The sequence below is a fragment of the Stylophora pistillata genome, chromosome 5 (assembly GCF_964205215.1).
Source record: "Stylophora pistillata chromosome 5, jaStyPist1.2, whole genome shotgun sequence".
Taxonomy (NCBI): Eukaryota; Metazoa; Cnidaria; class Anthozoa; order Scleractinia; family Pocilloporidae; genus Stylophora; species Stylophora pistillata.
The window spans coordinates 5,002,489-5,014,467 of record NC_142523.1 but is presented as its reverse complement, the minus strand read 5'-3'; the positions used below and the strand labels follow the sequence as shown (position 1 = coordinate 5,014,467).

The following is an 11,979-nucleotide window of genomic DNA, read 5'->3' as shown; positions in this document are numbered from 1 at the left end:
CAATGAAATGTCTTTTAATCACGCCGACAAAAGGGCCTGCCGTGTTCGCGCCAATAGACGAGATGTACCGATTGGCTTTCTTCCACAAAAACGGTAGGTGATTGGCTGAACTAGTTTACTCTAACCCAGTATCTTCTCGGTCAAAAAGAAAGTTGACATGCGCAGTGTTGTCCTGTTTGTTACATACGTTCGGCGCAAATAACAAAATTTCGGTAGTTCACGATTTGCAAGATGTCTTCGAGGAGTCAGTCTCGCTTGAGAAAACAATCTAGACTATGGTGTGGCCATTGCAATGAATACTTATCGAGAGCAGTTTTCTGGAAACATCGTAAAGCCCATTGTAATGTGCACAGTGAACGTTGGACGACTATAAAAGATGACGCTGAAAATGTTGAACAAGAAGCAAAGAGAGGAAAGTATGATCCTGAGTTCCACGGAGAGCCGGACCTATCTGATTCTTCAGGTGACGAGGATCTTGAGACAGCTATATTTAATCGAGGTATGTAGCGGCTTATAACTATTCAAGACTGGTCATAAAACATAACAAGAAACTAAGAAAGTAAATACTAGACTGACGGCTGCTCTAAGTGAAGAAAAAAAAAACATAAGCATGCTAGCTGCCCCAGTTCCTCCACGTAATCCCAGCACAGGGTTTAGTACCCCCTAAATTCATCTCCATAGCGTACACTACAAAGCTCTGAAACGAAGAAAACTAGCCATCCAGAATTAGTGATAATGTTGCTGCTGGGATCTGCCATGGACACATTTCAAAGCCCATGCAGAATGCCAGGCTAACAAATTGACCTGACCAGAGGAAGGGAGCGCACAGTTCTTAATAAGCCATAGACTGAAGAGTCACGTTTCGGGTAATCAAACTTGGTCATGGTTTTCTAAGCTATATGTCAACATTGGCTGCTAGGCAGTTAATATATATGAAACAATAGGACTCCTGACCTAACAGTAAGCAAAATAGATTTTAAAAGATTACAACAGTCTTCCCACCTAGTCTTCTTGCTTATTGTTGCTGTATGCACATATTTTTTTTTCTGTCAGGTAAATTGGAAAAGGCAAATGGGAATGTGTTGGGTTGAAATGAAAAAGGATTTAGAGCAAATGTCAAGGGGTTGTAATGTCACTGGACTTAGGTTTCTACAAAATTTGGAGATGTTTTATTACTTTTGTTTAACAGGTTCTACCCAAGTTGATGATTGTGAGGATTCATTCAATTTGGGTGACGACATAGACTTTCTCAGTGCAATGAATGACTGTAAGGAGGGAAATAAGTCTGATGAGGTAGATTTCCAATGTTATACCTATATTGTTATTTTGAATTTAACTCAAACATGTAAAGCACACACTTCTGTAACAAAGCTAATTTGTAATCACTGGTGTAAACTCTTACATTGTACATGTAAGTCTTGTAATACCTCAGTTTTGTAATATTATTATTCTAAACACAAGCGAGGCAAAGCTCGCGATTGTTGTTACAGTCTCCTCGGAGTGCAAGCTAACTTGAGTATCTGGGCTAAACGTATAATCTCCCATTAAGTTGTTGCATGCACATGTGGGGAGAACACTGAGTCTTCAGCAAGTAGCTTTTGTGCAGAAATGACAAGAACTGAAAAAACCTGAATGTTTAATTATCTCATGCAGAACATGATGCATATTCTGGTTTTTGTCAGTTATAACAATAGTGAACAATAGAAATGTAAAACGTGCCTCTTCTTATGTGCAGTATTTGCTTTCATGATTATTGTGTGTTTGTCAATCTTCTCATGTGCACTTGTATCTCTTCACTGCTAATTAATTGCTCATGTAATACCAGGGCTGCAAATAACATTTGGACATTGGGTGACCAAAATTTGCTTGTGTCCAACAAATTCTCAATTGTGGTTGGACATGATGTCCGGGAAATTTTTTTTTTCGTAATGCATTTTACAGTAAGGATGAAGAAAATCTGCCTTGAGTAAATTACTAAATCTTACTCTGTGTTGGGACGATCTTATTAACTCAAGGGTTTTGTAAGTCATGCAACGACATTAGCTACCTGAAAGGTAGCATTTGATAATGCCTGTGAAAAAGCAGTGAGTTGCTTATTTTTGTTCAAATTTTTTGAGAGTCATTACAGTAAAATTTCTCAACAAATTAAATACAGTTAACAAATTATACACAAGCTGTACAAGCTCTACACAAGCTCAGAATACACAAAATGTCCCCTCTTAATGTGAAGATAATTATTATTTATTTCTATGTATTTTATTAATCTGGTGGAATTTCTGTAAGAATTTGTTATGGTCTCCTTTATTTGCCTAGCTTCCTTTATTTATTATTGTTGTACTCATTCTCTTTTGCCTGTCATTTTTTGTAATCAAACTCATATTTGGGTAAACAAAATAAAATTGTAGTGTTTGAATTTGGTTTCCACTCAATTAGTGCTATGGTGGAACAGTGATAACACAGACCCTCATAACAGTGAAATGATACATTTTACTGTTAAAATAATAATTATAGGTACCAGTGATAAAAATGCAAACCAAAGCAAGGAAGTTATAGCTTGATAATTTAAGAAAATATAGTTTTCAACCTTTTTCGGTGATATCTGACCACAATTTGTTTTGTCTGACCAAGTTGGTGTCTTGGCAGGACCTACAGTACCTACATTTTGGTCACCCAATGTACTTTAAGAGAAAAACATTGCAGCTATTGATTAGCGATGCTAATCAGTTACATCAGTTTGCATGAAGTATAAACCCAAAAATAGAGAGAAAACAGATACATGTAAGGCCTTGTTAATAATATAGCCTTGAAAGTTTGCATATTCTCTACAACAATGCCAGCAATCTCATAAAACTGTTGGCTGTGTTCAGGTTTAGAAATTAAACGAAATCAATGACAAAATAGTTTCACATTTAGCTTTTAGGATCAAATACTTTAAAGAAGGCTTGAGGCAAGGAGGCATTTTCAGACTGTAAGGTTAATTGAAACATAGGATTGCTTTATAGGCTATGAGTTGTAATTGTAATTACTGTTTTGATTGTTATATAAACAACCCTTTATAGTGAGAGCAAGAAAAACACCCTCCTTTCTGTTGTTCCATTGACAGCCTCTAGATATGAGCAATTTTGGGCTCTGATTGGTTCTTCATTACTGGGCCATCAGCTCATTTCAAACCAGTAGATTATCATAAGTATCCCACTGGCAAGTAAATCTTGTATATACTTTTGTAGGCAAGAGTGATTCTCCGAGAGAATGTATCTTTGGCTCTCAACATTCAGGGTTGTCTATATAATTATTACTTAATATGCCGCTTAATCCTACCATGCAATGTTCACGAGGAATCATTATTTTTTTAGATTATCTTTAACTTCTTCTACTCGACTCGATTTTGAGGACTAATTGTCAAATATCCAAGCGTTTTAGTTTAATTTGTTTATTTGCCCATTTTCGCATTTGAAGAAAGCAAATGCCGATTTTCTTGAGTTCTTTTCTATTCACAGAATCAACATTTTCCTCGAGAACAGCGTTTCGTGTATAATTTATTCAAAGCAGACTGCGACCCATTCGCTTAGCCCTTAAATAAAGTGAATGTATAATCTACACGTTGGTTAGTATCAATGATCATTTTTTCACTTCATTGATTATTTTCTTAGCTGTTGGATAATTACTCGGGCTTTCCGAAGGAAACTCCCGAGTTATAAATTCGGCTTGGCTTTTTTCTTTTTTCTTTCAGTCACAAAACGCAGTTCCACTAGAATGCATGCGTGAAGTGTGAGCGTATGCGTAGAATCGACTTTAGAGCGCATCGTTTCAAAGTTTCAAGCAATGGCTGCCTTTGAGAACAATTGCTTGCTTGATGTATGCGTAAGAAATTTGATGGCTATTACGCTCAACATACCTAAAACGTCACACACCGTTATCGGTAGACCCACACTAAAACTTGTGGAGCGTTTTGGAAATGGGTCGGTCCGCGAACTTAACGAGAGATAAATTCAAGAGCGATCCTTTGTGAGTGAACCTTCGGCCTTCTATCGAGGAATATCAAGCGAAACCTGCTATATCAAACGAGCTATCTCATTTTATGTTTACATGTAAACACAACCGTGTATTTAGACGTGATCGAGAGCCCAAGACAAGAAGCTGCTCAGAAACGTCTCAGAAGAAAGGGCAGAAAAGTGAAGGAATTTGTTTACGAGCGTATAATTTCGTCTAAGCATACCGAATTTCTCTTGGTTACGTCGCTATGTGAAGGTTAGAAGAGTTGCAAAGAATGTAAGCTTAATATGAAGAAGAGGGTAAGATGAAATAAAGTTACACAGCATGAGAAGAAGTATTTGTTGAATTGTTCTGTGAGGGTCTATCAAAGGATAATTGAATTGAAGTATAGAGGAAGTCGGTATTTATCAATGTTTCCTTGTTATGGACCCGTGTGTCTTTGTAAGAGTCAAACTGACACACGTATCAAACTATTGTAAATTTCAACTGAGTTCAGATATAGAGAAAAACCCTGGTCCTACTCCAATGTACATTGACCCCAGCAAAACAATAACTGCACCATATAGCCAAGCTAATGTGTTGGTATTTGGAAAAAATTCAGGACAACAATGTGGTTCAATGAGTTTATGCTCTTTGATTTACCATAACAAAAAAGGAATCAATTCTGCGAATGATCTAGTGTCAATAATCAATATTGGAAATCAGTTGTATTCAAGTTTGTCTCAGTTAACCAGGCAATCATTTTTAATGCAGACAGAATTACCCAGTCGCTTTAAATGTGTTCGAGACTGACTATGAACTTCGATACAGTGAAAGTTACACAAGCACTATTCATGAAGAAGCTACAATGGAAGGATATCAGTACTGTACCTCCTTAGATAGAGCAAATGTCCCTTATATCAATCACTTATATCCAAAAATTTCAACAATTTTTTCTTGACTATAGGATGTACTGCAGTTGCTATCTATCGTAAAGGCAATGTTGGCTTGAAAATGTTCGATTCTCATGCAAGGGATATTTATGGTAGAAGCCATTCTTACTTGAAGGTACATGTGTGCTGCTTGAAGTATCATCACTGAATTAGCCTGTGTACAGCCGCCCGGCTGTACACAGGCTACACTGAATAGCTTAGTACATTATTTTCAGAGTACACAACAATATATTTCAGTTGAAATGGGTTAAAATTGATAAAGTTCAAAATAGTTCCCATTTTCAGTCATACCTGTGAAACCAGAAAGTTCTGTAATGGTAAATGCAGCCTGAGGGAGTGAAACTCAATTAGAATTTTGTATTGTAGAGGATTTTATGGAAATTATTGCTAACTAAAGGTTATTAGAATGGTTCCATAAATGGCCTTAGTACATGATTGACAAAAATGCAATTAAATCTAAGCCAAGTCGCATCAAGTTTATTGTTCGAAGAACCAACAATATGTGTTTCTTTTATGATGATTGCCATAAACACTGAGAAAGGTGCGCTATTTCCTAACCGGATTTTTAAAGACGAAGTCAAAGAGACGAAATGATTAATTAGGAAAATTAAATTAAGAACAAAAGTGGACTATCAATGTTAACACTACTACTTTCCACCCGGGAGTTCCCTCTTTGTTTTCAAGTCTGAATACCTCATACAAAAGTAATTACCGCAAGTCAAAACGACTATATTTTGTCTTTGTAAAGCAAGAACTACAAATTCCTTCGTCTCCCACCACTTTTTTTGCGCTGTTTTGGCTTTTTCGTACGTGGCATTCACAGAATTCTTAGCAAGTTATGGGTAATAAAAGAATCATAATAATTTCCTATGATTCATGCATTAAGGTCGACAAATGTGAGAAGCGACGTTTGAATCAAAAGTCGAACTAAGTGGAATCCTCGACTCTTTCAGTCGCAGATACAGCGAGAGTCGCATTTCATTTAAAACAGCGGAATTCGATTGATTCAAACGTCGCACTTTACATGCATTTATCACATGTGCAATTCGACGTTTGAACGGTACCAAGGTTTCCCAGAGCGACGTTGAAGACTTATTAATTTTAATGTCGGAATCATGACACCGCATTAGTAATCATATAACGGTTGTTATTTTAATTCATGTGCTCAACGATCGTTTGTCGGCATTATATTCTCAGTGTGACAACTAAGTGGTCTTTAATCTCGTTGACAGCTTTGCTGCCCTAGATTGTTCTTTGCTCAGGAACTTATAAAAACATATATAGCTTTGTCGCTAATTGCTTTGTTCATCATCATCATCATCATCATCTTATTTGTTTGAGCAGGTTGAATTTTTATGGCAGCTATATAGCTGATGTGGACCTGCTATTTTCCCACCCATCCCACCCCAGGGGAGGACATCCATCACACAGTGATCTCGTGCGTGGGAAATTAACCACAACATAATTAAGCTACCCACGCTATTTAGAATAATTGCATTTTTGAGATAATTGGGTTTCATCAGCTATAAAGATGTACAGCTACCCGCTGCGTCTATCAATGGGCTCAAGTATGCGGCAGAGAGTTTCGGAAAGCGATGAAAATCGCTTTCTAGCTTCGTTCAGTTTAAAAATGACGTGATTTTAGGCAGTTACACGACTTACTAATGAATATCAGTTTGTATCGTTTGATACTTGATAACTTAAGGTACTCCTCAAACCCTATGAGGGTTGCTAAATTCTGAACAATTGTGATTTTTGGATCATCTTGTTAACAATTCGATTCCGCAAAGCCGGATCGGGTGAGTGAAACAAAATTGATACTGAGCTATCAACATAAATCTAATCATGACCCTCCGTCATGAGTATCAGCGGTAACAGCAACATCATTCATGTGATCGTTTCAAAAAGTTAAGTGTTGCTCTATATTCAAGAGTCACTAGCCTAAAGAAGCGTGCTACCGAAAAAAATGGGCTAGCTTTTTTAGCGCTGTGTACAATAACTCTAACGCCCTCCGAACTCTATCGTTTCAAAGGATCATTAATATGCAAATAGTCCCTTTTTTCAGCATTGCGACTTTGATTGATCTGCAAGACAAAGCTGGCCAAAACCTAGATTCCTATTGAACACTTGTGGTTTAATCAGAGAGTTTGAGTGTCATTATCTTAGAAGGAATCGTTTCATCTGAAAAAGAAGATTTGAAAGTTATTCGCCGCTTTTTGGCCAAGAAATCTCAAAATAAGTTTTAAACAAAGATAACCTGAGGGATGCTAAATTCGCGGGGTCCTTAATTCGCTTGGTAAATTCGCGTGAGCTTTCCTTTTTGACCGACCAATAGAAAAGAACTTTTGAATAGGTGTTTGTCATCAGTAATAAAAATTGTATCCGGGAAGTCCAACTTTCACGCGCGACGCTCAGATTAATTCGGTTGATAACATTGAAGAGGGGAAGATTTGTCAGTTTCTCCAAATAAAGGGGAAGAGTAAAACGAAGGAGAGGTGGGAAAATATTACCGTGTTTCCTGATCCGACAGAAGACGACCTTAAGAAAACAAAATAAAACGACAGCAAGGTGCTGAATAAGCAAGAAAACAACAGGGAGTGACGCAAGGGGAAGGGGGAAACCCCTATCCCAACATGCACATCGAGGAAAAGCCCATACTATATATTAAAGCCGACCAACGTTTCGGTATTTTAGTCTTGAGCACATGCAGCAGTTTGATATTAGTCTAAGTGGTCAGTGTTTTTGCGGCTGTCCGATAGCAATTAACATGTTGCGACCGTGGTGCAAATGTAGCGTCGTTACTCTTTTACTCGTGTCAGTTACGGTATCTTCGGTAAGTGGAAACTAATTTCATGATCAGTTACGCTACATATTTCTTGTTCTCGAAAATGTGGGTTTTTGTTATTTCATTGCGAACTACAAGAAAGCACAGAAACTTCTTATCTCGGGACGAAAATTAAAGACTGGTGTATATTCATTGGCGTTTCGGCTAATCGAAGACTTGAAAGCGTTGTTTGCTTCACGGTATTTGAATCTTGTTCTACAATGTTTTCATCCCGTCTCCATCGACTATCCATTTTATTTATTCATAATATATAGCACGATGTCACGTTAGGTATTCGGCGTAATTGAAGCGTTGCAATGCTCGTGTTTTTGCCACTCTTTAAAATTATTTGCTCGCGTACCATCAACGAGTTGAAAAAACCATACATGTATCTATCAGTCGATATGTCCGAGACCATCCTAAATCGCTTTTAAAGAAGCCGCTATTCTTTTAGTTTGTGATAAGTTTCCCCTACTCCCCCAAACGTCGATAAGCCACAGTTTGCATAGCTCTCCTCCAAAGCTAGCTAGCCTCGGACTTACGACATTTTGTATTTGAGTTCATCCAATTTTTATTCGATCTACCATCTTTTTTCGGTCCATTAGTGTCTCATTGAAATTAATAGAATCTTCTTTTCTTAACTGCTCATGATTCTTCGTCAGTGCTGATTCGTCCAAATTCAGCAGTCCAAAAATGAGTGACTATAGTTTCTTTTCAAATGATAAAGAAAGATCTGAATATTCATTTATCCGTGAATGTCGGTGAGTGAACGTGTTTTCAGTTACTCCAAGGAAAAATCGATAACCATCAATTAGATTCAAGGTTAAACATCTCGTTCCGCATTGCCAGAGCTGCGGACATTTTTTTACGATGACCAATTTTCATTTATATCAGTTTAGGGAATAACACTAAATTGTCTTGTAACACCACCACCGCGCATCATCACAGCTTCTTCAGGGCTGACCCCAATCAACTCCAATCAATCCATACTTTATTTACCCACGTAGCGTCAAGGATTTCATAGAGCTCGTTCAAAATACGTACGTGCCAATTCTTCATTTATTGATGATAATCGGAGTGCGTGTTAACGTCGCTGGCACTAAACAAACATTGATATGTTATGATAACAAAGAGATTGCTCCGGTTATAATAACTTTACTAGAGAAATGTTATCTGTAGGAGTATGAACACCATAAAAGTGCACACAAGGTTAACTCATAATGTACAGTGATACCGTTTTTCGTTTATCAAGCGGCTTTAAAATACAGAACCGTTGTGCAAGATAGACTTTCATCGTGAGAAATAAAAAAGTTAACTCGTTTCCAGCTGAGAATTTAATTACTCTTCGATACGGGTTCCTATATCAATATCTTATCAAGCGGCGAAGGCACCCTGTATTCTATAAGTATTACTATCGCTTAAAAAAAAAAGAAAATAGTACCGTTCTTATTTTACTCTGATTCTTACCATACTTCGACAAAGATAGAATTACTCTCGATCAACATTCCTTTTAAACTGCTGACTTAATCACTACGAAGGTGAAAATAATTATCCGAAACGGCGATGTGTGGTTATCGGGAAAGTACGGCACGTGTCAGCAGTTTAAAAGGATTTAATTCAGAAATTGGCAGAAATTTATATGTTTGGGAAGTGTGAAGTTCTTTTCTTTGTCGGATTCATACATTTAACTACATTCTCAACACCTTCGGTAAGTAAATGCAGTTGAATTTAAGTATTCATCCTCTTGAAATTCAGTTACAACCGTCATTGTTTTGTTTTGTTTTTTTTTTTGTCTTCTTTAAAGTTGAATAATTACAGCTGTTAAGTGCTCTGAAATTTATATTTAGGCGATACATAACAATTAACTGTATTCCTCTGTTAACACCACAACCAAACTCGTTTTAAGGAACGCGCTCTTCAAGCATGACGACGGCCGAGTCGCGACTTTTCTTCAGCAGCTTTGTCGCCGTCTGGTTTATTATTATTATTATTATTATTATCAGCAGTAAAAACTATCTGTTTGGCATACAGTTAAGAGGAACACAGGGCGCCAAGACGTAGCCTGTGCTCCGGCTAGTGATACTAGAAGTAAAAGGTAATGTCCGATTAAAAAGTAAGGTTAAAATTTGTAAATGTATATATACAATAAACTAAACCAAATTACGCTAGTGAGCGACTGTTGATATTGGCACCTGGTACACCCCACAAAGTCGTTCGCTTGGTTTTCTGTTCTGGTGAAGTAGGACTCGCACGACCGACGTCGCGCTTTCGCTCGCTATCGCTCGCTCGGCTCGGCTCGGCTCGGCTCGGCTCGTGCTTCGCGCTCGCGCTACGCGCTCAAAAGCGCTACTTGTGAGCAAGTCTAACCCCAAAAATTTTTAAATTGAACAGATTGGAAAGAATGAAAAGAAAGTGGGCGACTGTTGATATTAGAACCTTCAACCTTGGAGTTTGTGTTTCACTATCTTGGAAAGTATCGTTTCTTCTTAACAAGAAGGTTTGAAAGTTATCCGCCGCTTTTTGGCCAAGAAATCTTGTCAAGAGAAGTTTTAATCAAAGATAATCTGAGGGATGATAAACTCGCGTGAACTTTCCGTTGTGACCGACCAAAAGAAAATAACTTTTGAACAGGTGTTTGTCTTCAGTGATAAAACTCGTATCATTCAAATTAATTCGGTTGATATATAGGATTGAAGGGAAGAAGATTTCTCAGTTTCTCAAACTAAAGAGGAAGAGTAAAACGAAGGATAGGTGGAAAAAATATTACCACGTTTCCTATTCTACAGAAGGCGACCGCCAGGCAACTAAAAGCAGTTGAAAAATGCATATGTGAGAAAACAAAACGACAGCAACGGAAGTCACCGCTAAGCCAGAAATTAAAAACAGGAGTGACGGGAAGGGGGAAAAACCCTATCCCAACATGCTTATCGATGAAAAGCCAATCACATATTAAATCGACCAAACGTTTCAGTATCATTAAGTCTTGAGCGCACGCGGCAGTTTGATGCTCGTCGACTCGTTGTCTTTTAGCGTTTCCGCGGCTTTCGGATGGGAATCAAGATGTTGGGACTGTGGTGGAAACATAGCGCAGTTACGCTTTTACTCATGTCAGTTACGGTGTTTTCGGTAAGTGAAAACTAATTTCTGTTACGCTGCATATTTCTTGTTCTTTGGAAAATGTGGGTTTTTGGTGTTTCATCGCGAACTACTAGAAAGCACAGAAACTTCTTATATCGGGACGATAATCAAAGACTGGTGTACATCCCTTGCCGTTTTTAAAACGAAGACTTGAAAGCGTCGCATGCTTGATAGTATTTTAATCGTGTTGTACAATCTTTTCATCCCGTCTCCACCGATGTCCATTTTATTTATTCATAATAACACATTGTCAAGTTAGCATCAATTTGGCTGGGACAATGTTTAACAGAGGTGGGCTTTAGGTAATTGGTGTAATCGATGCGTTGCATTGCCCTTGTTTTTGCCACTCTTTAAAATTGTTTACTCGCTTATCCTCAACGGGTTGAAAAAAACATACATGTATCAATCAGTCGATATGTCTGAGATCATCCTAAAAAAGTCGCGATTCTTCTTAGTTTGCCAGTTTCCCCTTCTCAGACAAGCAAGCCATAATTTGAATACAATATTGGTAGAACGGAAACACTACACATAGGCCCGCTTCCTGTTTGATTCCTATTTAAGTGAGTCGTGATTAAAGCTAGCCAGACTTGTGACGTTTTCTACTTGAGTTTATCCTTTTTTTTGTTCGATCTACTATCTTTTTTCTGATCGTCCATCAGTTTCTCATTGAAATTAATAGAATGTCCATTTTTTAACTGCTAATTCTTAGTCAGTGCCATTCGTCCAAATTCAGCGGACAAGAAACACAATACACCTTAGAATCCAAAAATGAGTGACTATTTTTTTTTTTTTTCAAATGATAAAGAAAGAAAGATCTGAATATTTATTCATCCCTGAATGTCGGTGAGGGGACGTGTTTTACTTAAAGGGGCAGTCGATAACCATCAATTAGATTCAAGGTTAAACAGATTAAGTGCTCTTACGAAGAACAGTCTCGGTCCGCATTGCCTCAGCCGATGAAAATCTACAAAGGATTTCGGCAAGAGAGGATTTTGGCTCTTGATCGCCTGCTTTCAATATTTTGAACCTGCCAGCATCATGCATCCTACACACAGCAAAACGAGCTCGTTTTATAGGATTCTGTGGTCGTCG

At 37.8% G+C, this 11,979-nt stretch overlaps 2 protein-coding genes across 8 annotated transcripts in view; both read left to right on the top strand.

The window, feature by feature from the left end:
- Positions 1-171: 171 nt before the first annotated feature.
- LOC148729956 (uncharacterized) lies at positions 172-4,325 on the top strand. 3 transcript variants are annotated; one of them, XM_088760893.1, is made up of 4 exons: positions 172-499; positions 1,190-1,293; positions 3,498-3,604; positions 3,731-4,325. In XM_088760893.1, the coding sequence occupies exons 1-3, from the start codon at positions 232-234 to the stop codon at positions 3,567-3,569; spliced, it is 444 nt and encodes a 147-aa protein (XP_088617019.1). In that variant the 5' UTR covers positions 172-231; the 3' UTR covers positions 3,570-3,604; positions 3,731-4,325. The 3 variants fall into 3 exon arrangements, with proteins under 3 accessions (XP_088617019.1, XP_088617018.1, XP_088617017.1); XM_088760892.1 differs by having other exon boundaries at positions 3,498-4,325; XM_088760891.1 differs by lacking the exons at positions 3,498-3,604; positions 3,731-4,325 and having other exon boundaries at positions 1,190-2,413.
- Positions 4,326-7,606: 3,281 nt separating this feature from the next.
- LOC111319087 (uncharacterized) overlaps positions 7,607-11,979 on the top strand; it is a 28,067-nt gene continuing 23,694 nt past the window's right edge. For 2 of the 5 annotated variants that reach the window (XM_088760515.1, XM_088760514.1), the window contains exons 1-2: positions 7,614-7,758; positions 10,780-10,875. In XM_088760515.1, coding sequence (XP_088616641.1) covers positions 7,630-7,758; positions 10,780-10,875 — 225 coding nt within the window. In that variant the 5' untranslated portion in view covers positions 7,614-7,629. Of the gene's footprint in view, positions 7,759-8,801; positions 9,458-10,779; positions 10,876-11,979 lie in introns of those variants that run through there. The other 3 variants (XM_088760513.1, XM_088760516.1, XM_088760518.1) reach the window with 3 other exon arrangements.